Here is a 24860-nt window from a genome sequence, read left to right as displayed (position 1 = left end):
CAGCCTCCTTTGCAAGTGGCGTGTATAACTCCAGTGGCCAAAGTAAAAGCACAGGGAGAGCAAGGCAGGCGCACTCTAGCTTGGGAAGAGCCAGCCACCCGGAGCACCTGTGGATTGTGTGGAATTCACACTTCTCTTCCTTTCCCCTTCTTAATTTGAAGAGGTTGGCTTTCTTTCTCTCTCTTGTTTCTGCTGGCATATTGTGAATGTCTCTCTGTGTGGAGGAGGCTGGGCAAACAGCACAAAGAACAGCGAGGCTCGCTGGTAAGTGTTTCAGTCCAAGTCTCTTTGTTGTAATATCTTGTTTCTGTCTCCGGAAGATATTTTTTCTTGAAAGGATAGCTTAAACATATATTGTAAGATTAGCTAAAAGGTGACCTGACAACAGATACCTGTTTAATGTGTGCGTCTCCCCCCCCCCCCTCTTGTCTTTACCAGAATAAAATGTTTTGTATGTGGTTGGCTACACAATCCTGGCATGTTCTGAAAAGTAAATCCCATCAAAATCAATAAAATTGTGCCATGGATTCTAAGTGGATTTAGGTTTCGTGATTTCTATCTCATTTCTCATGTATGAGTGAGATTTCTAGCAGGGGGAAGCAATTTTCTAATGAAATGATTGCATACTGTAAGCTTGTTAGTATTCAGTAGCTTTTGGGGGGAAAGCATGTTTTAAATATTGATTACTTTAGAAAAGGGTGCTCTTAATATGTTTGTAAGAGAATCTGCTGTTACTGGTGAATTGGGAAGTATATAGCAGTTCTTTGTCTAGGCTGGTTATTTCAAAGGAATTTAAAAATGAATAAACATTGATCACAGGGAAACAAAGCAAATTGAGAACCATCATGTTACAGAACCCGTGAGATGTAATTCAGATATTACACCAGGTTCTTTTCTCTCTTTGACGTTTACATTCCAGATCAAGCCTTGTACTCAGCATTTGAAGCATCTGTCTCTTTTTTACCCCAGAATGAATGTCTGTCTAAAAAGAATCATAGAATTGTAGAGTTGGAAGGGACCACAAGGATCATCTAGTCCAACCCCTTGCAATGCAATGCAGGAATCTGTTGCCCAACGTGGGGCTCAGACTCACAAACCTGAGATTAAGAGTCTCATATTCCATCCCAGTTTCTGGCAACTTCCCTTTCTCGACAGAATTGATGACTTTGCCACTGAATCCTTATAGCATTTCAAAAATCTAGGATAGTGAATGCCTACCTTTGAAATAGGCAGTATTTTGTGGGGGTGGAGTTTGAGAGAAGGGGAGGTGCCAAGATAAGTGGATAGGAAAAACTGAGGAAGAATGGCAGAGGAGTATAAAATTGCTTGCTTTGTTTTAACAGCAGAGGCAGGATAGCATTGTGTGTGTGTCTGAGATGGTAACCAAGGATGGTTACACTCTTTGGAACTGGAGCTTTGAGTGATTTTACTTAGAGGGGGTTGCAATAACAATTGAGTCATTTTCAGTCATCAACCCTGCTAACAATCATCTCAGAAACTCTTGTGTCACTGCCATAAATGTTATACAATGGTGCCTCGCAAGACGAAATTAATTCATTCTGCGAGTCTCTTCGTCTAGCGGTTTTTTCGTCTTGCGAAGCAACCCTATTAGCAACCCTATTAGCGGATTAGCGCTATTAGCGGCTATTAAAGGCTTAAGGGATTAGCAGATTAGCTGCTAAAAGGCTATTGGCGCCTTAGAAAAAGGGGGCGGGGAGCGAAAAAAAATCTCAAGACTCGCAAGACATTTTCATCTTGCGAAGCAAGCCCATAGGGAAATTCGTCCTGCGAAGCGCATTGAAAAATGGAAAACCCTTTCGTCTAGCGGGTTTTCCGTCTTGGGAGGCATTCGTCTTGCGGGCCACCACTGTACCTCATTTGTAAGGCACCCATTTCAGGTAATTATGTGACAGGAGCACAAGAACCACAATCATATTTGCACATGTATAGAGAGAAGGCAGAATAAAAATCTGGCAGATTTAAAAATCTAGCTTTTGGCTGTGGGGGTTGTAATATATGTTAATAGTGCACAATGTTTGGGTTTGTTAGCTGCCATGACTTTCTTTTGAAAATTGGGCAGGATGTAAGTTGTTGGTTTTTTAAAATTCTTTTAGCACTATGGAGTCATATCATATTCTGTTGAAATATGACTTATTCCTGTGGTACAGTTAGGGAAGTGATCTGATTGATTGGGTTTATTATATTTCTATGGCACTTTTCATTCAAATGAATTTCAAATGAATTTCATTCAAAAGGTAAAGGTCAAGGGGACCCCTGACCGTTAGGTCCAGTTGTGGATGACTCTGGGGTTGCGGCGCTCATCTCGCTTTATTGGCCGAGGGCGCCAGCATACAGCTTCCGGGTCATGTGGCCAGCATGACTAAGCCGCTTCTGGTGAACCAGAGCAGCGCACGGAAATGCCATTTAGCTCCATAAAGGTAAAGGAGCCCTGACAGTTGAGTCCAGTCGCAAACGACTCTGGGGTTGCAGCGCTCATCTTGCTTTACTGGCCAAGGGAGCCGACATTTGTCCGCAGACAGTTTTTCCGGGTCATGTGGCCAGCATGACTAAGCCGCTTCTGGAGAAACCAAAGCAGTGCACGGAAACGCCGTTTACCTTCCCGCCAGAGTGGTACCTATTTATGTACTTGCACTTTGACGTGCTTTCGAACTGCTAGGTGGGCAGGAGCAGGGACCAAGCAACGGGAGCTCACCCCATTGTGGGGATTCGAACCGCCAACCTTCCGATTGGCTAGCCCTAGGCTCAGTGGTTTAGACCACAGTGCCACCCGTGTCCATAGCTACTGATAAACCCATCCTCCATGAATGTTTTAACCCTTCTTTAAAAGGGTATGCATACACACACGATCCCAGAAATAAAATGTTTTGCATTTATATCCTACTTTTTCCTCCAACGAGCTCAAGGTAGCAGACGTGGTTCTTGCACTCCTCAATTTATCCTCACAACAGCCCTGTGAGGTAGGTTAAGCTGAGAGATTGTGGTTGGTCACCCAATGAGTTTAATGGCTGAAGGGGGATTTGAACTGTGGTATCTCTGGTCCTAGTCCAGCACTCTAACCGCTACACAACACTGTTAAAAACTCATTGTACATATAGAGATATACATGCCAGCGAGGGTTCCTTTTGCTTTCCATGCCTATATCTGCACACACACAGCTTTTTCTGACATTTTCTAAGTGGAAGTTCATTGAAGTATGGTAGCGGTGCATGTGGCTCGTGACCAGCATGTGCCAACTTCAAACTGGGGACTCAGGAGTTTCAGTGTAACAAGTGTCATCCCTATTGATGTTTAGTATAGCCTATGCATGTACAGTTGTACCTTGGAAGTTGAACAGAAACCGTTCTGGAAGTCCGTTCGATTTCCAAAATGTTCAGAAACTAAAGCACAGCTTCTGATTGGCGGCAGGAAGTTTCTGCAGCCAATTCGAAGCCGCGGAAGCCCTGTCAGACATTCGGCTTCCAAAAATAGTTCACAAACTATTCCAAACACTTCCACAGTGAAGGCTGAGGGAAAGGATTCATTTAGCTTCTCTGCCATCTCCCTGTTCTCCTTCAATACTTCATTCAGACTTTTACGTTCTAAAAATCCTGCCTCCTTGACTGATTTCCTGCTTTTCATATATTTAAAGGAATATTCACTGATTCTGCACCTTCAATGATATGCTCCTAAAATTCCTGACTTGGTCATATTATTATCCAACTTACCCCCCCCCCCCAGTTTATTATCCTTTTTCAATTTCCCCCTGTTTCACAGGACGACTTCTTTTATTGCTTCATTCACACGGCTATTTAGCCACACTGGCATCCATTTGGACTTGTGTGAAACTTTCCTAATCTGAGCCTCTGTTATAGTGGTTTTAAATAGTGTTATAGACAGGACAAACATAGAAATTAATAAATGCTATGATTTTTGTTATTTGTGGCATGAAGGGAGAATGCAAGCTGCAAATGAATTCCTGGGCTGGGATTATGCAATCCAGCTTGGCTGGCTGAGGGAAGAGCAGACTGTTAGCACTGCAAAATGGTGCTGATGGGCCACAGAAGGGTCATTTGGCCCGGGGAGTGAGATGTCACAAAGGTTGCCCAGGGTAACTGTGTGTTTGAGAGGGACAGGAAAAGGGGAGTGTTGAAACAGGGGCTTCTGGGCAGAAGGAGGAGGAAGTAAGGCTGAGATCCATCTTGGAGGAGGAGATGAAAGGTTGCCTGCAATGCCATGGGTCATGCCGTGAGCTCTGGACTACCTCCATGCAGACTGAAGGTGTAAATAGGTGAATAAACCATATTTATTAAGGCACGACAGTCTCCGCCAGGTCTTCTATTCTCTAGAGGGACACAGATCCTGTGTGTGTGTGCCTGTGACTCCATGCGCTCTTGCCACCACTTGGCAAAGAGAGGGGCAGGCACCAGGGTTTCGTAACAATAATTTCTGAACATCTTAAAAATATATTATCTTCCTAACTTTCTCCTTCAACTTGCTTTAAATTAAAACTCTCAAAACTAAATGTGTTGATGTGTTTTCCAGACAGCTTCCCACTCTTTACATTCTTTTTTTTTTTTTTTTTTTTTTGGTTATTTCAAAGTGGGTAAACAACAATTACATCACTATAAGATGGGCCTGGACACCACTCTGTATTAAATCAAGTACTACCTTTCCTTTTTCTGGCTCCAAGACCAAGTAGTTTAAAGCTCAGTCATTTATTACATGAGAAATGTCTCCCCACTGTGACCTGATCAATGAGTGTGATAATAAACACTTTTAAAAAGGCGTCCATTATCACAATACTTTGGTTATGAGAATCCACAGATCCACTAATTGGAGCCAGTTGCAAAAAGCACATGTGTAAAATTATAAGAAGTCTGAACCCAGGAATTTATTTTGAGTACTGAAACGGAATGGAGATCCCTGACTCAATCCTCCCTCCTCAATTTTCTTAACTTTAGCACAGTTTTTGTTGTTGCAATCATATTGGTGTTGCCCTTCTCACTTCTATTTTAGTCCCCCCCCCCTTATATTTTACCAAAAGATACTATCTTAAAAACAAGACACTCGACCACGCAAAACTTGGCAGCCGTGGGGGCGGAGGGATAGAAGAAGCAGTGTTTTTGCTACTGACTCCTACCCATGTTTGAACACCCATGACACTCCATGACACACGCAGGGGAAGCATGCTAAAGAGCTCCCCAAGTTGGTGGGTATAATGTCCGTGCATAAAGAGTTTCAGAATAATGCTTTCCACAGGTCTTGAACAACAGGAATTTGCTTCAAGACCATATTTGGCCTATTTGCAAAGTAAAGTGGCATCACCACACAACAGTATCCATACATCTACATGAAGAACCAAAGTAGCACATATGCCCCTTACACTAACTTGGCAAATATTCGCACAGAGCACACAAAGGGGAATTAAGAATATAAGGAGAGCCCTGTTGGATCAGGTCAAAGCAGGAGGGCCACCCAAGCAGGACCTGAGGGCAACAGCATTCTTCTCGCTTGTGATACCCAGTGGCTGGTATTCAGAAGCAGACTTCCTCTGACTGGAGTGAAGCTTTGCGCTCAAATCACTGAACAGAGTGAAAAGTTATGAGTCTTGGGGGTGGGGAGAGTGTGTGTGTATGAACTCAGCAGTGCTCGGTTTATTTTTTGGTTGCTATTTTGTTCATGTTGTTGGTGTTCTGTAGATTATAAATGTTACAGTACCTTTGTGAATCCTATAATTTATCATTTGTAATTGTGCTGTTTAGCTTTTTTTTTAGTTGTTTTGCTGATGGTGCTTTATGGATTGTAATTGCTTTACTGACGATTTGTTAATTGTTCTATATGATTTGTGCTGTATTTGTGATGGTCTGTTCTGTTTTTGTTATTTACTGTTTATAAGCCAGGGACGCGGGTGGTGCTGTGGTCTAAACCACTGAGCCCCTTGGGCTTGCCGATCAGAAGGTCGGCGGTTCGAATCGCCGCCATGACAGGGTGAGCTCCCGTTGCTCAGTCCCTGCTCCTGCCAACCTAGCAGTTCGAAAGCACGTCAAAGTGCAAGTAGATAAATAGGTACCGCTCTGGCGGGAAGGTAAATAGTGTTTCCGTGTGCTGCTCTGGTCTCTCCAGAAGCGGCTTAGTCATGCTGGCCACATGACCCGGAAAAACTGTCTGCGGACAAATGTCGGCTCCCTCGGCCAGTAAAGCAAGATGAGTGCTGCAACCCCAGAGTCGTTTGCGACTGGACTCAACTGTCAGGGCTCCTTTACCTTTATGGACCTAAAAGCAAACTGCCGCTTGAAAAGTACTTTATTGGGATTTTAATAACAGTAACAATAAACAATAGTGGAAATAAGAGAGGTTAGAACAAGAATTAAAATGAAAGTAGAACAGTTCTGAAAAGTAGACATATCATGTATAAAACTAATTGGAACAAAACATACTTCTAATAACTCATGTCTATCTCAGTTGCACTTTTGGTCTCTAGATTACAGACAATTCTGTATGTATTTTCAGTGAGAAAGTTGGAAAGTAATGTCAAAATGTTGAGGGAAGGGATAGAAAGGAATGTTTTTCCATGCCAGTTTGCCAGGGATTTGCTAAATCAGATGTTCAGACTCTGGGGCCATGAAGCAGAGGAAGGCTGCTGCCTTCATGCCCTGATGGCAGGCTGGCTGCCAAGGAGCCATGGTGTTTTGAAATCAGGTTTTCCAGCTGCAAAATTCCCTGTGAGACACGCCCTCCCCCCAAGTCAAATGAACACAACGCATGTTTTGCTCCCTGCTTACAGTCTGTGTCAGTGGTGGTTTCTCCATAGGAACCAGTAGTTCTTATCTACAATACTGTAACTAACAGGACAATCCAACGGCTTTGCAGTGGTGTAAATCTTAACTCAATGACACAATGGTGGAAGGTCCATTGGATCATCCCATCCTGATATCTATTCCTGCTGCCTGATGAAAATTGTGTGGCCAAAATTGGTACCTCTCAAGCACTGGACTTCTCCAGTTTTCACCAAGTTTACCTGTTGAGCTCAACTTGGCTGGTTGCTTAAGATGCTTCGTTTTACACTGCCGTCAGTAGCGCTTGTAGTACAGACTTTTAGTACTGACTACTGTTAGCTCACAGAGGGAGGAGAACATCTCCTGGTGCCATGTGGTATTATTATTGTTTGGTTGTTTGTGGTTTCAGGGCATACACGTGGCTTTAAAAAAAGGAATAGAAAGCAGGATAACTAACCCCCCCCCCCCGATTGAAAACATCCCTGTGCTGTGCCAAACGCAGACTCTGGTTTGTGCTTGTCCTCGCCAGCAAAGAATCTCCAAAAGCTACAGTTCTCTGTCCTTAAGTGGCCTCTTGCTCAATCTGCATCCCTGGTGTTGCTAAATTCTTACACTGAGATTCAGTGTTTGTTCTCTCTGTTTAGGAAAATACCACAAGACAGGCCCAATCTTCGTTGCCTGCAAGGTCTTCCCTTCTCTCAATTTATAGCAGCTGCAGCACAATCTGCAAGGGTTGTGCTCAAAAGTAAAAGCAGGGCCCAATTGCCCGTGGAAACAGAAATTTTGCATCCATTGCAATGTGTTAGCATGGGTGACAAAGCATTACCTGCCTGAGGGTGAAGTAGAGGTGGCCCTAGCCCCAAATAAGGTGTGTTAATATAGTTTGGGCAGTTTAAGTATGGGAACGGAGCACATTCAGCCTTTGTGTAATTTGTGTCCATACTGTCCCTGACATTGCCTGTCATTTAACACATACACCTAATGTGTCTCATTCTCCCCCACCCCAGTTGATCCATCTGCACTTCCTTCCCACCCAACTGCAAATTTGTGCCCAACGGCACCTCCCCCCCCCCCCCGGCAAGGAACTATGTAGGTAGAAGTGCCACAGAGGCACACTCACAGTTAAAGGTATATGGTAATAGCACACTGCTGACTTTAAAATAGCCACCTTGTGCAAAAAGATACATGTAATTCTGTGACATTGTGTGTGGGAAGCTGAGAACATCACAGATAATACGTAGGATGGTGTTGTGATTTCCTCAGAGTAGGATCATCTGTTGCTTTTGCATAACAGCAAAATGTTCCCGGGTTAATAAACTTTATATAGGTTTTGTGTTTGGCCTCAACTCTAAAGCAGGGGCGAATAATAGGATCTGGCCAACCCTCCATAGGCCACTTTGACAGGGGAGTGGGACTGCCCACCTGTCAGTCATGGGGCATCTTTTTATGTCGGGAGATTCAAGCTGCAAAGGAGAAATCAGTATTACTCGCTCACACATGTGCTCCCTTTCTTCTTTTCCTCCTTTGCAATGGAAAAAGACAAATCAATGTCAAACCAGGATGGGCAAGGTAAGATAGGATTCCAGCTTGCTTCTGGGCCCCTTTATGTTGTTTAGGTGCCTCTTTTGTATCAGTAGGATAAGCTAATGCAAGTTGATCTATATAAACCAGGCTAAAGTTTCATGCTGGTGTCTGAATCCCTGGTGAGTGGTTTGACATGCACACACATTGTCTGGCAAACTTTGTTCAGTGCATGGACCTAATGTAGGCTCCATTGAGAGAGAGATTCCCTCAATTTGTCAGGCCATTCCCTACTTTTGAAACTGTTTTATGAGATGGCACTTTGCAGACACTATGAGGGAGAAAGGAAACCTGCTTCACCAGGGTCATCACTGTGATTTTTAAATACAAGTGCAGCAGTTCTGTTTGAGTTAACCTCTTGCTCCAGCTACCTCAGCATTCCTGTATGCTCTGCAGTGGTGGCCATGTGCTAATAAACAGATCAAGTAGGCCATTGTGTGATAGAGTAACCACTTGGATCAGTTAGCCTGGATGTTACAGATTTCTCTCAGGTCCATGAATTTCCCAAAACAGGTTGAACAGATTTAGCAGGAACAACCCTTAATGTAACCTTTGCATAGGTTTTGTTCCCCAGCAAAAGGAGCACCTCAGTCCCAGTGCATTGCTTGTTGCTTCGGGAGCTTGGCCAAGTGGTGTAGGCTCACAATTGTAATGAAGAACAAACATACTTGCAAAGGAGCTGCCAAGTCTTACAGGCTGTCTTGTTGCTATGCTAGGGCTTTGCATTCTTTTCTTGCCCCCTCATATGTGTGTGCTCAGAGTCTGCCAGATTCTGAATTAAGCAGCAGAATTGTACTGAATTATCAACTTTTAAAAAACAACAGCGTGGAAACTCAGTGATGTCCGTTAGGAATGAGTAATTCCTTTAAATAGATATGTGGTTGAATTTCCCCTTGGCATATTGTTTTTGGCTGACAAAAGTGGGCCATGGGAGACTTTTTAGGTTCTAAGGACTTCAAATTAGTATGCTTCCAAAGGGAAGAGAGGGTGAATTTGTGCCAGTGGTGTCAAAGTTATACTTTCACTTCCACCTACTGCTGCTATCTTTTTAAACCTTGCCTGCACTGGGTGAATTGAGGATGTTTCAACCTGAACTGTACAAGATGAATGTAACTTTAAAGCTATGCCATACAAAGGCTTCTGAGGTGAGAACATGCAGGATGTTTCTTAACAAAAGGGTGTGTGTGTGTGTGTGTGTGTGTGTGTGTGTTAGAGGAGAGGAGGAGAGAGAGTTTAAAAGAGAAGGACTTTCCAGGGCAGTATTATGTGCACCAGATAATCAAGGAAGTAGAAATGCTTGGCACAATTTTGAAAGTTACAACTTTCAAGAAATGGAATTAATAGTGTCCAGTGTTGTGTAGTTCCGTAAGCCAACCTCTCTTATCAAAGTGAAACCCTTGCATGTTGCATGCTTAGTTCTTATGCAGCCAAATAGAATTATGTGAGTGGAGTTAAGCCCAGTAGCAAAACATGTTCTTAAACCATTTAATAGCTTTTTAAGGAGGCATAGCACCAGTAAACAAGATAACCAATTCACTAAATAATATCCTATACATTTGTCATGCACAATAAGTGCATGCTCAGGATTAGTGCAAGAAAGTTGCATGCATATACTTGTAACTATTTTACAAATGTGTACCTCCTTACATTCCATTTTGAAGAGCTATAGCTTTGTATCAGCAGGGGGGGGGGGGGATGCAGCTTCCTAGAAACTGGGTTTTTCCACGCTGTATCTTCCTCCTACCCCCTCCTTTTGTTGCATCTAGTAAAAATGGCTGACTTTACTAGTTTTAAAACAACATAAAGCAATGGTTAAGAGTGTTAGAGTTTTGGATTTGGGAAGCCGAGATTCAAATCCTTGCTTAGTTGTGAAGCTCCCTGGGCTTACCTTGGGCAAGTCACTTAGCCCAAACAACCTGTTAGGAAAGTTGTAAAATTGAAAATGTGACTTTGAACTCTCCTAGGACAACTATGGTTGTTATAACTAAGGTGGCCATTGAAGTGCTTCTGTAAATCATGCTTCAAGAATAACCACTATCAGGATAACTCAATATGGAAAGACTTATCCACAAGTTTTGGTGCATGGGAGGCACCCTGTTGAAGGGTGTGGTGGGGAGACTATGTGTTAGCAGGTTACAGCTTTTCCTCAGAAAAGAAGTTGCTTGGCCAGTGGCTTGAAATTTATTTGGCTGTATTCAGACAGTTCTTTCTTCCATCTTCCTGATACTTCCTTATGTGTTAATTTTGGAAAAACTGGAGTCCAAAATTGATCTGCTAATTACCACGCAAGGGTGGTTAAAGGCAATTTCGAGCTTGCGAGAGAGCTGGGCTTTGATACCCAGGATCCCCTGCCCCAGCTTCTCTCTGGCCTGCAACATTCCAAAGACACTCCTATAAATGATGCTGAAGTTTGCCTTGCCAAGTTGTGTGTGTGTTTTGACAGGGTGATCCTGAATGGTTCATTACCAGGTGACCTGCCAGGGGAGTTCACGTTTGTTTCCTGGCGAGGAAATAGTGTGTTCGACTACATCTTAGGGTCCTCAGCACTGATAACTCAGTTTGAAACAGTTCAGGTGGTAGACCACATCGAGAGCGGTCGCCTCTCTGTGATCGTAACTATCAACTCCCCTTTTTCCATCTGCCCCTTCAGGAACCCCCTGTCAATGGAAGTGACTCAGCTTGAGCCATGAACTTCGCTGTGAGCGACCACACCACTAGCAATTATTCATCTTTGACCTTGGCCACCAAATTTGACAGTCCCACGCTTGCGCCTCTGCCTCTGTTCCCTGATGCAAGCAAAGATTTTCTGCTTAGGATCCCTTGGACCACAGACTCACCTTACAAACTTCTCCAACAGTTCCAAAGTGAGACCATGTTGGAATACAGAGCTTCTACAATTAACTCAGTAAACCCCCAAGAAGCTATTGAAACATTTGAAATCCTATTAAGATCTCTAAATGAGTTTTCAAAACAACAATTCAAGACGCAGAAACAATCCAGGGAGCCCTTTGCTGCTGTCTGGTTTGATAAAGAATGCAGAGCACTCAGAGCACACATCCGGGGTATCTATTGACACCTTCATAAGGAAGAGGCAACCGCCCTATCCCCATAATATTCCAGGTCTTAAAATTTGTTGCAGCATCTTATTGAAAAAAGAGATCTGAACATGCCAACAAACAATAGGAACAGCTCCTTTATACCATAACCTCAAACAAGTAAAGGAGATTCTGGTCCTTAGTTTCTGGGGCATTCAATACTACTTACCTCTCCTCTCCACCCATTTTGCCTAGTGGTTTGTACCACTACTTTCCAGGTGTCCTACACGAGGAACATTCCAGTGGAGTGCCTTGTCATCATTCTATTCAAATGGATGCCCCCGAGTGGCCCCAAGTTTCATCAGATGAAATAAAATGGTTGATAGGCCAGTTAAAGCAAGGGAAAGCGACTGGTCCAGATGGGATAGGCCCCGATGTTCTTAAACTACACCCTGACTGGTGGGGCCTCTTGCTGGCCAACCTGTTCACATGGGTAGACATGACTGGACTTATGCCAGAGGCATGGACAAGCACAATTATCATTTCAATATACAATAAGGGAGAGTGCACATTACAACCTAACTATATAGACCATTAAGCCTCCTCTCTATAGTGGGGAAGCTATATGCTAAACATCTCTTGGGAAAGCTTACCCAGTGGATGTCCCAATTTGCCTTACCAGGCTCTGAGCAGTTGGGTTTATGTCAAGGAAAAACTACCTTGGATCATTGTGTCATACTTTCTCACCTAGTGGACAAATACTCTAGGGTTCCTAATCAAAAACTTTATACCGTCTTTTTGAATCTAAAAGAAGCCTTTGACTCAATCCCGAGGGAGTTGCTCTGGAATAAACCGTCCAAAATGAACATCCACTTAAAGGTTACTTTTTCTCATTAGAAAACTAAACACTTCCATGAGGTGCCAGGTGAAATGCTCTCAATTAGGCAGGCTAACCCCAAAAATCCTCGTCTACAAAGGGATAAAACAGGGTTGCATCTTAGCCCCATATTAATTCATTCTTTTCCTAAAAGACCCTCTTCAACAAAGGGAATCAATACATCCCAGCTGCACTAAAGGTCTTTAATGCAAAAGTAGGCCCAAAACTTACGCATGGCATCCCATTATGGATTGGTGCAGTTAACCAGTTGTTGAAACACATCCAATCAAAATTTCTGTGCAAAATCCTGGGGCTGCCAAAGTGTGCTGTATGCAGCCATGTGTCTGGAAACGGGCTTCTGGAAACCAAAGCGTGGCTCACCACTATAAAATTCTGGCCCCGCCTACGTTTCAAGTCTGACTTTTCTTTAACTTTCCATATGCTAGCAGAATTCCACCACTCAATGGTTAGCTTGCATTGAGAACAAAATCAAAACCTGTATCCTGTCACTCGAGTCGCTGCTTGTGCTCCCACAATTGGAAGCATTCTAGACAATCAGGCGTAGAATTCTAGAGATTGAATTCCAAACTCTTAGCCGCACAGCCAATAAAACCCGTTCCCCATTGGGGTTAGGAATTCCATCCTCGTATGGTCAGGGCACTCCATATTTACATCATCTTTACAATCCCCACCTACACAGATCTCTTTCCTCACAAGATTTAATGTTTTGCCATCTACAGTTTTGCAAGGTAGATTCTCTAAAATCCCATATGCTGAAAAGCACTCCCCTTGTGGCACAAAACAGGTCGAATCCATCACACATGTTTTATTTCATTGCCCATTTTATGCAAATAAATAAATAAATATTTGGTCCCCTTATTGAAGGAGGGATCTATCACACTGACTCTTCCAGGGTGGCCTATCTGCTGAATAATTGTAGGATTGATGCTGTGGGGAATGTGGCAAGATTTTTGAGTGATGCCATGAAATTCCGTCACCATAGGTCCTAAGAGCCACTTTTGTATCTCACGACGTCCGGACGGTTTTATCCTAATGTACCTCTTACTATGTTTTATTACCCATGTTGTGTTCTGATCCATATATACAACACACTCTTTCTATGCCAGTAAAGGAGATTGATTGATTAATTAATACTTGTTATTTTTCATGCTTTATGTGACCTATCAAATAACCTACAAGCCACTTGTAGAATCTAGCAGAAGTTTAGCACTTATTTCTCTGTCAATTGCTTCCAGAAAAAAATCCAGTTCAACCCTGTCAAATCACTGGATTTCAAATCATTGTAATTTCACATGATAAAGTTTGGGGTAGTATCCCAGCATGCAGTTCTTTCCTTCTGTTCAAAATTTAGTGTGAGATGGTATATGGACCAAAAAGCCACCATCCCATAACACAACATGCACCACAGTGTAAAAGGAGCATTAGAAATCAGAACAGAAGCACTAGCATTATATCCAGTAGTACTAATGCAATAAATCCCACATCTGAATGCAGCCTTTGAAAGAAGCATTGTTCTCTCTCCAGCGCAGAAATAACACTCCCCAAGTGTTATGCAGTGCAGACATAAAACTCAACATTACCATGCCACAGGAGTGGCTGGGTGATCATATCTTTCTTGTGCCTTCCCTCTTCCTCACACGACCTGTGCTAACTATGATAAAGATACTCCTAAATCCTGGCTGTAGAATAATTTGTTCGTTCCTACCCCACTACAAAAAAGGATGGTTAAGAGGAAGAATGCAATGCCTTGTTCCCATTTACTGATTGATTATTAGTGATCAGGGAGCATTAGATCTGTACCAGTTCTATATGTTAAGTGCATTTCCTGTATCACTTTATGTAAGATGGAGATTATTCTGACAAGTGGCTCTTAAATAGGTTTCTGTATTTTCCACCTCTGTGCTTCAAATGTAACATGTGCACTCAATTCAAAACTGAATCTTCTACTTTCTATTCCTTTAGCACCATTCAGAAGCAGGATGCTATAGCTAAAAATGCATCTCTAAACATTAATTGTGAAAGTGGTCCTCAAGCATTTATTTTCTTTAAGTCCCTTAGACTACATAATAATGTAAATATCATTTCATCTTCCAAGCTAGTTTCCTTTATCATACCCAACTTGCGTTTCAGATGTGGCTGCCTGTAGAAGTCAGCAGAATATTATGGTTTCCACTTAAAACTTGTTTTCACCCTGATATTTGCAGTCTGTAGGCATTGTCACAAGGGGCTAAGGGGGCGCAGATGTCCACATACTGCCTTGCCCACATTCCACACACCCATTCACCAAAGCTGCCAGAGCGTTTTGGCAAGTGTATTCTCAGCCATTGCTGCTTGTCCTGACTTGGGATGGGGTGAAGAAAAAGAAGCACGAATCAATGGTCACAGGGAGGGGAAAGCCTCAGCAGCTGCCAGTACAATAGGCCTAAAATGAGTCTCAAGGAACTCTCTACTCCCCTTCCTCTGACTGCAGCTGCTGCTTCAAGATCCATTCTCTCATTTTGGCACACTGTCTCTTCTGTCTTTTGGCATTTCTGCCTTTTGGACTGGAAAGTTCTAGAGCCCCCAACTCTCCAAGGCAATTCAGATTCCACCCAGGTTTGAATAGGGAGGAACTGAAAGAGTAATGTGGCTCATAGGCCCATGATTCCAGGCTAAATATAGAATAGCAGAGTGTGATTGTGTATACAATATCCATATTTGGTTATAAATCTGTTACCTACTTCTGAATAAATATGCTTATGATTAAAACATTGTGGGTGTGGGTGTAGGTTTTACTTTGTGGACTACCTAGCCATACTGGCTGGGGCTGATGAGATCTGTAGCCGTAAAAGACTGAGGGGGAATGCCCCTTTATCTATCTATCTATCTATCTATCTATCTATCTATCTATCATCTACCTATCTATCATGTTACTGACACTGTTGTTAAGATTACTCCAGCATGTATCTTAACAGCATTTATTTATAATTCTATTTCTGTCCCACTTTTCCTGCAGTGAGCTCAAAGTGGCATTCATGGTTTTCCACCTCCCCATTTGATCCTCACAACAACCCCATGTGGTTAGGCTAAGAGATGGTGGCAGGACTAAGGTCACCCAGTAAATTTAATATCTGAATCAGAATTGGAACCCCAGTCTCCCAATTCTTAGCAAAGCACAGTAGCCACTACAGCACACTGTCTCTCTGTAAGTGTGGCAAATATCATTATTAATGATATCCAAGGCAACCTGTGAATGGGAGGCTTGGGCAATATACAGGATCCTTTTTGCACAAGTGGGCTCAACAGCAGATGAAAGAAAGCTAGTTGTTGTCATTTCTTTTTGTAATACAGTCATACCTCATGTTACGTTTCTTCAGGTTGCGTCCTGCAGTGACCCAGAAGTACTGGAAAGTTACTTCCGGGTTTCGACGCTCGCACATGTGCAGTAGTGCTAAATTGCGCTTCACACATGTGCACAAGCACCAAATCACGCCGTGTATCTGCGCAGATACAGCGCTTCAGGTTGTGGGCTTTTCACGTTGCAAACGGGCCTCCGGAACAGATCCTGTTCGCAACCAGAGGTACCACCGTACATGACTCTAGTTAGTTTTCAACCCCCAGAGAAAAGCTGAGCAAAGAAAAAAGGGCACCCTATAGCTCCTGTAATGAATGAAGTAGGCCTGGAAGGTGAACAATATACTGTTGGTCAGTCTGCGGTGCTTGGCAAAACTGATAGGTGAAACTAATTTCTCCTAAGCCACTCCAATTTATGTCTTAACTTCTCCACTCTCCTCAGGAAATAATGAAAAAGGTTTGCCAAGGTTCTTGATCAGAGAAGTGGACTTTGAGATAAAGGAACTAACAAGGCTCATGTTTTCGCCTGATCAAGAAAACCATCCGTCAAAAGCACCAGTGAAATATGGTGAACTGATTGTATTGGGGTAAGTATTTCTTATTAAAATGAGACCCAGTGAATATGTATTTAACTCTGTGAAGAAAAGCAGTTTTGCTTGTCACTATATGCAATGCAATCTGGACCTGTGAAAATTATTTCCACTGCCATTTTCTTCTTGCACCCTGACTTCAAGCTAAAGCCATCATACTAATGTTGGACAACATGGTTAGTTAGGATATGCCCTCATGGTCTTACTGTTGTTCATGACTTTGGACATGATCCAACCACCACTAAACATTTCTGAGCTCCATCAGTTCCAGCAGGAGAGATTTAACATATATGTAAGCTTCTCACTGAAATCAATAGGGCTTAATGTTGGCTGTATTGTGTCATTTATTATGAAGGTATTTGGTTTATGGTACATTAGGCTATAAGTAACAGGCCTGTTAGCAAGAGAGAGCATCTGTTCTTACAGGCTACCCTTCAGTGTATCTGAGTTGACAGTTTCACATAAATTTTACATTTCTGCAATGATTTTTAGAAGGACCTCAGTGGACTTGTAATACTATCTCTAGGGGTGTTTTATATTCATATATTTAAATCATTTGCATCCCTATCATTCAAATGCGCAAGTAGTCATAACAAAAAAAAATCATACTATAAATTAACAATTTAAAAATCAGTTACAAAATAATTAAAACACTAAAGCAACAGTAGGTAAATAGCACTAAACAGCCAAATATCAGTAATACAGCAGCAGTAAAAATTATTCCAAATATACAAAGACTTTTATTTTGGGTTGAGCAGGAGACTCTTAATCTCAGGGTCGTGGGTTTGATCTCCATGTTGGGCAAAGGATTCCTGCATTGCAGGGGGTTGGACTAGATGACCCTCGTGGGCCCTTCCAACTCTACAATTCTATGATTCTAAGTAGCCAAGATATCTCCACCTGCCCTGCTTCCACTGCCCATTCATTTGGCAAACAATCAGTTACAAACTGAATGCCTTCTTAAAAAGGAAGGTTTTTACTAGCTTTCAGAATGCCATTAAAGAGACGATAAGGTGTTCCTTTCTTGGGAGGGAATTTCAGCCACAGGGAGGGGGGAGCCCCTCTTTTTAGTCCTAACCAAGTATACTGCAAGGGATTCTGGGTCACACATGATGGTGATCATGTTATACAGGAGAGAAGGAGGTCCTTCAGATATCCCAGTCTTAAACCATTAAGGATTTTAAAGGGAATCACCGGCACTTTGAATTCTTCCTGGAAACAAATTGGAAGCTACTGCAGCTGTTTAGGTTTGAAAAGCACATGCTCAATTTTAGCAACTTGGCCATGGACTCTTCAAAGGCAGCTCCATGTATAGAACATTGCAGTAATCCAGATGTAATGCAGCTAGTGCCATGGCCAGCTCTGCATCTCCAGGAATGTGCACAGTTGGTGCCCAAGTCTCAATTGGGCAAAGGCACTTCTGGCCTCGGCAAACAGCTGGGCAACCAGGGTCAAGGCCACATACAGAAAAATCCCCATACTACACACCTGCATTTTCAAGGGGAGTGTAGCCGCATCCAACACAGGTTAAACCCCAAGAACTGAGTCAGTTCTACTGACTGTGACCACCGTGTCAGGATTAAGCTTCAGTTTGTTTGCCCACATCAGTTCATTTCAGCCATAAAGGCATAGATCTACTTGAGTGATGCACAACTTTTTTATAATAAAAAAACTACACTTTTTTAAAAAAAGATCTTTAATTCCACAGGTTTGTGGTAATATGTCCAAATTAATTCAGAGGCAACCCATCCACAAATACCCTCTGTAATGTCTTCATTCACCCTTTTTCCACAGGTACAATGGCTCTCTGCCAAATGGAGATCGAGGAAGAAGAAAAAGCAGATTTGCTTTATTTAAAAGAGCCAAAGCAAATGGGGTGAAACCTAGCACTGTGCACATTGCCTGTACGCCTCAGGCAGCAAAGGTAAGCTTGCCTAATGAGCTTTCGTCTCCAAAGGCCAGCATTTGTTTCGTTATATGGCAGCGGCACTTGCAGCAAATTCTGATAATTAAGTTCACTGAAGTATTCCAATGCAAAGCCAGTTCTTCTGAAAAAGCTAATCTTGCTCATGGAAATGAAGACATTTTCAATAATATTATTTACACTTGCATCCTGGCCTTCTCCACTGAAGTCATGGAAGTGTCCATGTATGTGAATCCTGGACTTGGTCCTTGCAACCACCCTGCCAAAGCAGGTTGGGCTGAGCACAGGAGTGTCCTAAGATCCGCCTAGTGAGCTTCAGAGGTAGAGCATCTGCTTTGCATGTAGAGGTCCCAGGTTCAGTGCTTGGCATCTCCAGGCAGTGCTGGGAAAACGCTCCTGTCTGGAACTCCTGGAGAGATTGGAATCTGAAGCTGGCCAAAATCCAGAGCTTCAACCTCTGCAACCCACTGCCTCTTGAAACGTTCACTCTTAAGAGTAAACATTTTCTCAAGCAGCACTGCTCACTATTCCCCACATTCATGTAACACTTGTGGTGGGTGCTGTATGGGAAGTGCAACAATGCACCTCCTATTTTGAAGGGGTTCTGTCAGTGTTTAAACTGGTACTGAGGTTAGGATAAGGCAATATTAGCAGGTAGGAATGCTGACAGGAAAGAGGCCACACACAAAGATCCTTCTGACCTTGATCCAGGTGGGTTTGTGGCTCCCAGATGAGGCGGCTGTTCCAAGTTCTTCCTTAGTACTGCGGGTGTGTGTGTGTGTGTGTGTGTGTGTCAACCCTTAAACTCTACCATCCAATGATTGCTTACCTCTTCTCCAGTGGCACCGAGGAAAAGGCTTTGCTGGGGAGTGGGGTGGGAGAGAGAAACTGAAAAATGGAGTTAGCCCTTCCTTAAGCAGGGGGTGGGGAGCTGCGAGGACTTGCCATTTTGGGCCCAGCATCCTTTAGAGCACCCTCATTTTTGCCCAGGGCAGTGAACACATTGAGACTCCCTTCTTGCATGTTGAAGCCAGCGGTTCAGGTCCTGCAGCAAGAGTAAACAAGGCGCACCACCATTTTGCACCACCATTTTGCAAAGGTAGTTTATTTGCTTGGTCAGTCTCTGGCCTTTGGCACTTGAGATGTGTTTTTTTCAGGACCCACCGTGTTTCTGTGCCTGTAGTTTGTTTTAACCGTTTTTAATTTCTGAATTTTGAATTCTTGTAACCGCCCCTGGAACTCTTCCCCTCCCTCTTCTGGGCCACTTGTAGTTCCCCTTCCCTGGCTGCTCATGTTTTCCTAGGCCCTCCTATCTGGGCAGCCCCCCCACCCCCGTTGGACTGTGGTGCGAAAGCAGCTCAGCTAACCACCACAAAATAAATGTTGTAATGCATATGACTTTTTATAATCAGCCAGTGGGAAATATGATTTATTTATTTAATCAGACTATAGCTCATACAGCAGCACCTGTGGAAAAAGCAAATTCTGTGTTAGGGATAATAAGAAAAGGGCTAGGAAATGAAAATACTAGTACCAAAATGTCATTATATCAATATTTGTTGCGACTCGGACTGCTGTGTTCATTTCTGGTCAGCAAGCCTGAAAAAAGATCTCACAAGTGCGGAAAAGGACAACCAAAATGATCAAGAGATTGGAGCAATTTGCATGTGAAGAAAGCTTTTTAGTTTAGAAAAAAAGGTGAATAAGATGGGAAAATATGATGGAGGTGTATAAAATTATGCATGGTTTGGAGAGAATGGATAGGGAGAATCTTTCTCTCTTTAGATGCTGCAACTTGGGGCCATCCAGTGAAGCTGGACGAATCAGAGAAAGGAATGTCCTTCACAGCACATTAATTAACCTCTGGAATTCATTTCCACAAAGGGTAGTGATGGCCACCAACGGATTGAGGTTGAACCATATGTCAGGAGTGCTCTGATGGTGTTTCCTGCTTGGCAGGGGGTTGGACTCGATGGCCCTTGTGGTCTCTTCCAACTCTATGATTCTATGATTCTATGAATACCAACAAGACAGAAATGACTCTGGGAGTCATTTTGGACTCATAGCTGTCCATGGAGACACAGGTTAATTCTGTGTCCAGGGCAGCTGTTTACCAGCTCAGTCTGGTACACAGGCTGAGACCCTACCTGCCTGTTCACTGCCTCACCAGAGTGGCGATGCACTCTATGTGGGGTTTTGAAGGTGACTTGGAAAGTTAAACTAATCCACAATGCAACAGCTAGACTGGTGACTGGGAGCAGCCCTAAAGGAACTTCACTGGCTCCCAGTACGTTTCTGAGCACAATTCAGATTGTTGGTGCTGACCTTTAAAGCCCTAAATGGCCTTGGCCCAGTATACCTGAAGGAGCATCTCCACCCCCATCTTTCAGCCTGGACACTGAGACCCAGCATGGAGGGCCTTCTGGCGGTTCCCACACTGTGAGAAGTAAAGCTACAGGGAATGAGATGGAGGGCCTTCTTGGTAGTGGTGCCCTCCCTATGGAATGCCCTCCCATCAGATGTCAAGGAGATGAGTACTTGTATATCTTTTAGGAGACATCTGAAGGCAGCCCTTTATAGGGAAGCTTTTTAGGTTTCATGTTTTACTATGTTTTAATAAACATAAAAATATGCTGGAAGCCGCCCAGAGTGGCTGGGGCAACCCAGTCAGATAGGAGGGGTACTAATAATAAAGTAGCAGTAGTAGTAGTCGTCATCATCACCGTCATCTTTGTCTAGCAGACGACCACTGTAATGGTGCCAGGAGAGCATTCCACAAATGAGGTGCTGAAACGAGCAGTACAGTTAGATGGAGGGGAGCACCCAGAGGAGGACCACTAAAGAAAATACCCTTCTCAGTAGGGCTGGACGATAACTGGTTTTCAATATTGCAATATATCACTAGCTGAACATAAAAATACATTGATATATCACAATATCTGAAATAAGGAACTACGCAGAGGCAAACAGGACAATGTCCTGGCAACTGCAACTACTAAAGAGTCTAAAATTGATAAATGATGATATTATCAATCACCTCACAGTCACTTTCATCAGCGGGCAAGCCAACAAACGCATCTAAATGAGACTTTTGGTTTGGGGCTTGGCTACCAAATGGGGCATTCAGGACAATCCAAAGTATGGTGCTCATAGTGAATACAAATCATCTGCACCTGTCGGACTGCCAGCAGGCCTGCTTTGCGGCAGCAGCCTGGTGGTGGCAGAATCAACCATGACAGGGGAGGGGGAGAAGCAGTGGCAGCCTGGCAGCAGTGGTACAATAATCAGCAGCCTGCGAAGCTTTGCTGTGGCAGTGGGTGTCGGCAGCAGAAGCTGCGGCCTGGGAGGCCTTGTCGTGGTGTCGGCAGTAGTGGTGGCCTGCAAGGCCTTGTGGCAAAAGTGGCGACGGCCTACGAGGCCTTGCCATGGCGGTGGCAGTAGTAGCGGCCTGCAAGGCCTCCGAAGGCGGCAGGAGACAGTAGCAGAAGCAGGGGTGGCCTGCAAGGCCTTGCTAAGGGAGGCTGCCACAGCTTCTGCCACCGCCTCCCACTGCCCCAGGAGGACTTGCAGACTGCCGCCACTTCTTGCTATCATGGCAAGGCCTTGCAAGCCCCATTGCTTGTGTTGCATGAGGCCTTGCAGGCTGCCATTACCATTGCCGTCTCTATCACCGCCGCGAGGCCTAGCAGGCTGCCACCGCTATTGCCACCAGCTCCTGTCGCCGCTGTGAGGCCTCACAAGTCTCCACTGCTTGTTCCTCTGCTGCGAGGCCTTCAAGGATGCCGCTGCTGCTGCTGCCCCCTCACGTCGCCTCCATGAGGACTCGCGGGCCACCACTGATTGTGCCACCACCGCGAGGCCTTGCAGGTTGTCGCTGCTACTGCTGACACGTACCGCGGTCATGGCAGACTGTTTCTGCCACTGCTGCTTCTGCCTCCTAGCAGGCCTGCTGGCAGTCTGGCAGTCCCAGATTATTTGTATTCACTATGATTCATTGCCGTACTTTGGATTATCCTGAATACCACCATTTGGTAGCCAAGCCCAAAACCAAAAGTCCTATTGGGATGCATTTTTGCTTGCCTGCTGATGAAACTGTGTGATGATTGATAATATTGTTGCTTATCCATTTTGGACCCTTAAGTAGTAGCAGTTGCCAGGACATTGTCCTATTCGCCCCTGTATGGTTCCATCCTTAATTCAGACATTGTGTTGGATTGCAATGTTTAGTAGGTGATATTGTGAGGTTTAGCTGCTGATAACATTGCGGTGTTTAGCTGGTTAGTTATCACAATGTTGAAAACCAGATATCACCTAGCCCTTACACACATTGTGATTCGCGATATCACAATGTTGAAAACCAGATATCACCTAGCCCTTACACACATTGTGATTTGCGATATATTGCCAGCTCAAATATTATGAAACAATTATCACAATGTGAACTTCAAACTGGTTTGGGATGATATATCACCCAGCCCTACTGCTCAGACACTCCTACTAACCTCCATGAGTGAGGGAGCTTTGATGGTCCTTTTAGCAAGTGTGGCTCCTTTTCATAAAGACCAGGAGTGAGGAAACTGTGGGACTCCCCACTCCCATCCTCCCCAATCTTGGTTAAGTCTGATGGGAGTCAGAGTTTTGCAATACCTAAAGGGCCACCCACCCCTGATACAGACAATGCTGGTATTCTCCTTAGAAAGCTGACTGTGATCTGACTGCTGAAATGGCAGGAGCCCACTAAGATACAGAGTGAAAGATGAACTGGGAAGAGTCAGAATTGCTTTGTACATGTAGTCCTTGAAGGAGGAAGGGTCTTTCATGCTCCCTAGTTTGAAGCTCTCACAGTGGTCTGTGTCTGATCAGTTATAGACAACCAGGCATTATCTTGCAAAACAAGTTACCATCATATTCACCGATTCCAGGCTGTCAAATAGCACGCTTAATGTGCTTTGCTAATTTATTCCAACCTGCACTGAATAAATTTCTATTTCCTTTTGTTTTCTAGCGTCTCCCATTTTGTCCAAGTGACTTACTAATCACCACAGGGTATTTAAGTAAAAAGGCCTGTTTTGATAAACCCCCCTTTTCTTCCCCGTGTCCCCAGTGGTAATAGCTGGAAAGATGGGGGAGGAAGCTCAGTCAGGCATCACCATTTGTGTCTCATCCTTTGTGACACTTAATCATCCTTAGGATCTTAATCACTCAGGGTGTCTAGGCCAGCATATGGCTAACAGTAGGCATGACTAATATGCTTGTTCCATAGCAACATGTGATCTGTTGTGAAGCAGTAAGTAAGTGGGACCAGTTGGGTCTGTTTTGTTGGATAGATCAGTCATGCAGTTAAAAAGAAAGGGTTGTAATTCATAGTTGTGAAGTGACACACCTGCACCTAATTAGCATCTCTTGAGTTCAGGCTTTCAGTGAACTCAACAGGAGGCTGCTAATGCTGGCTTCTGAATGTATGCTTTATATCTCTGTGCTGGTAGTGATGGAAGTATCTCCACAGCATCTCCAGAAAGAGCTGGAATGTCTAGAAATAAAATAAAGGCAATATGTGTAGAGCACTCTTATGAATCTGTTTTCTCTGTTCTTCGTGTTCCAAAGCTGTGCTAAGGGAGGTGGGTGGGTTTTGTGCAGGGAGGATAGCAGCATTTCATTCCATAGTTGCTCAAAATGGACTTACCTTGCAGTACTTCACCAGCACTCATTAAAACAGGGAATGCAGAACCTGCCGCTCTCCTTTTTTGGGTGGAGGGGCTAGGCTACAACTCCCATCATCCCTAACTATTGACCATGTTGCCTGTGACTGCTGGAAGGGGGACTCCAGCAACATCAGGGGGTAGCAGGTTATGAAACTATCAAGAACAAGGCCTTCAGGATGGTTAGATTTCACGGTCTTAGATTCTCTCCTTCTTCTTCTTCTTCTTCTTCTTCTTCTTCTTCTTCTTCTTCTTCTTCTTCTTCTTCTATCACTGGTAACTGAGTGAGATTGTCTGTCATGAACATGGTCTTAACAGTGAGTCCGTAAGTGACTGTAGAGGCCATTTCTGGATCCACACGCCCTTCCACAGTGGAGACTTAGGTTTCTGGGTGGGAGTTGATCACAGTGAGGATTTGCCAAACATGCCTTCCTCTTAGCATGTTTCTCCCTTTTGTCCTGAGTTTGAGCGTCTTCAAAGTCCATGACACCTTTGGTAAAGGCTGTTCTCCAACTGGAGCACTCGCAGGCCAGTGTTTCCCAGTTGTCTGTGTTTATACTACATTTTTTTTAGATTTGCCTTGAGAGAGTCTTTAAACCACTTTTGTTGTCCACCGGTATTTCGCTTTCCATTTTTAAGTTTGGAATAGAGTAGTTGCTTTGGGAGACAATAATCAGGCATCCAAACAATATGACCAGTCCAATGAAGTTGATGTTGAAGAATCATTGCTCCAACACTGGTGATCTTTGTTTTTTTCAGTACACTGGCATTAGTTTGCCTTTCTTCCCAAGTGATATGTAAAATTTGAAGACTTTGGCAGGTATCCCATCAGGTCCGCTGGCGTTGTTGTTTCTCATTTGCTTAATAGCTGTACACAACTCTTCCAGATTTGGAGATACTGCAAGCTCATCTCTAATATGTTTTTGCGGAATTTATGGGAAGACCTCAGCAGCTACGGGGGAGTTATGGTTAAGGAGATGCTGGTAATGTTCTTTCCAGAGCAGTGCAATAGCTTTTTTATCTT

General features: G+C 43.7%; 1 protein-coding gene across 4 annotated transcripts in view; it reads left to right on the top strand.

Moving 5' to 3' along the window:
- Window positions 1-24860, top strand: part of PELI1 (pellino E3 ubiquitin protein ligase 1) — a 75094-nt gene that overhangs the window by 42136 nt on the left and 8098 nt on the right. For 3 of the 4 annotated variants that reach the window (XM_083435402.1, XM_083435401.1, XM_083435400.1), the window contains exons 2-3: window positions 16066-16210; window positions 18008-18137. In XM_083435402.1, coding sequence (XP_083291528.1) covers window positions 16140-16210; window positions 18008-18137 — 201 coding nt within the window. In that variant the 5' untranslated portion in view covers window positions 16066-16139. Of the gene's footprint in view, window positions 1-77; window positions 265-16065; window positions 16211-18007; window positions 18138-24860 lie in introns of those variants that run through there. The other variant, XM_083435399.1, reaches the window with a different exon arrangement.

Source organism: Podarcis tiliguerta (genome assembly GCF_965153285.1).
Source record: "Podarcis tiliguerta genome assembly, chromosome: 3".
NCBI classification, from domain to species: domain Eukaryota; kingdom Metazoa; phylum Chordata; class Lepidosauria; order Squamata; family Lacertidae; genus Podarcis; species Podarcis tiliguerta.
Note: the sequence above shows the minus strand (reverse complement) of the source record. Positions and strands in the feature narration are given on the sequence as shown.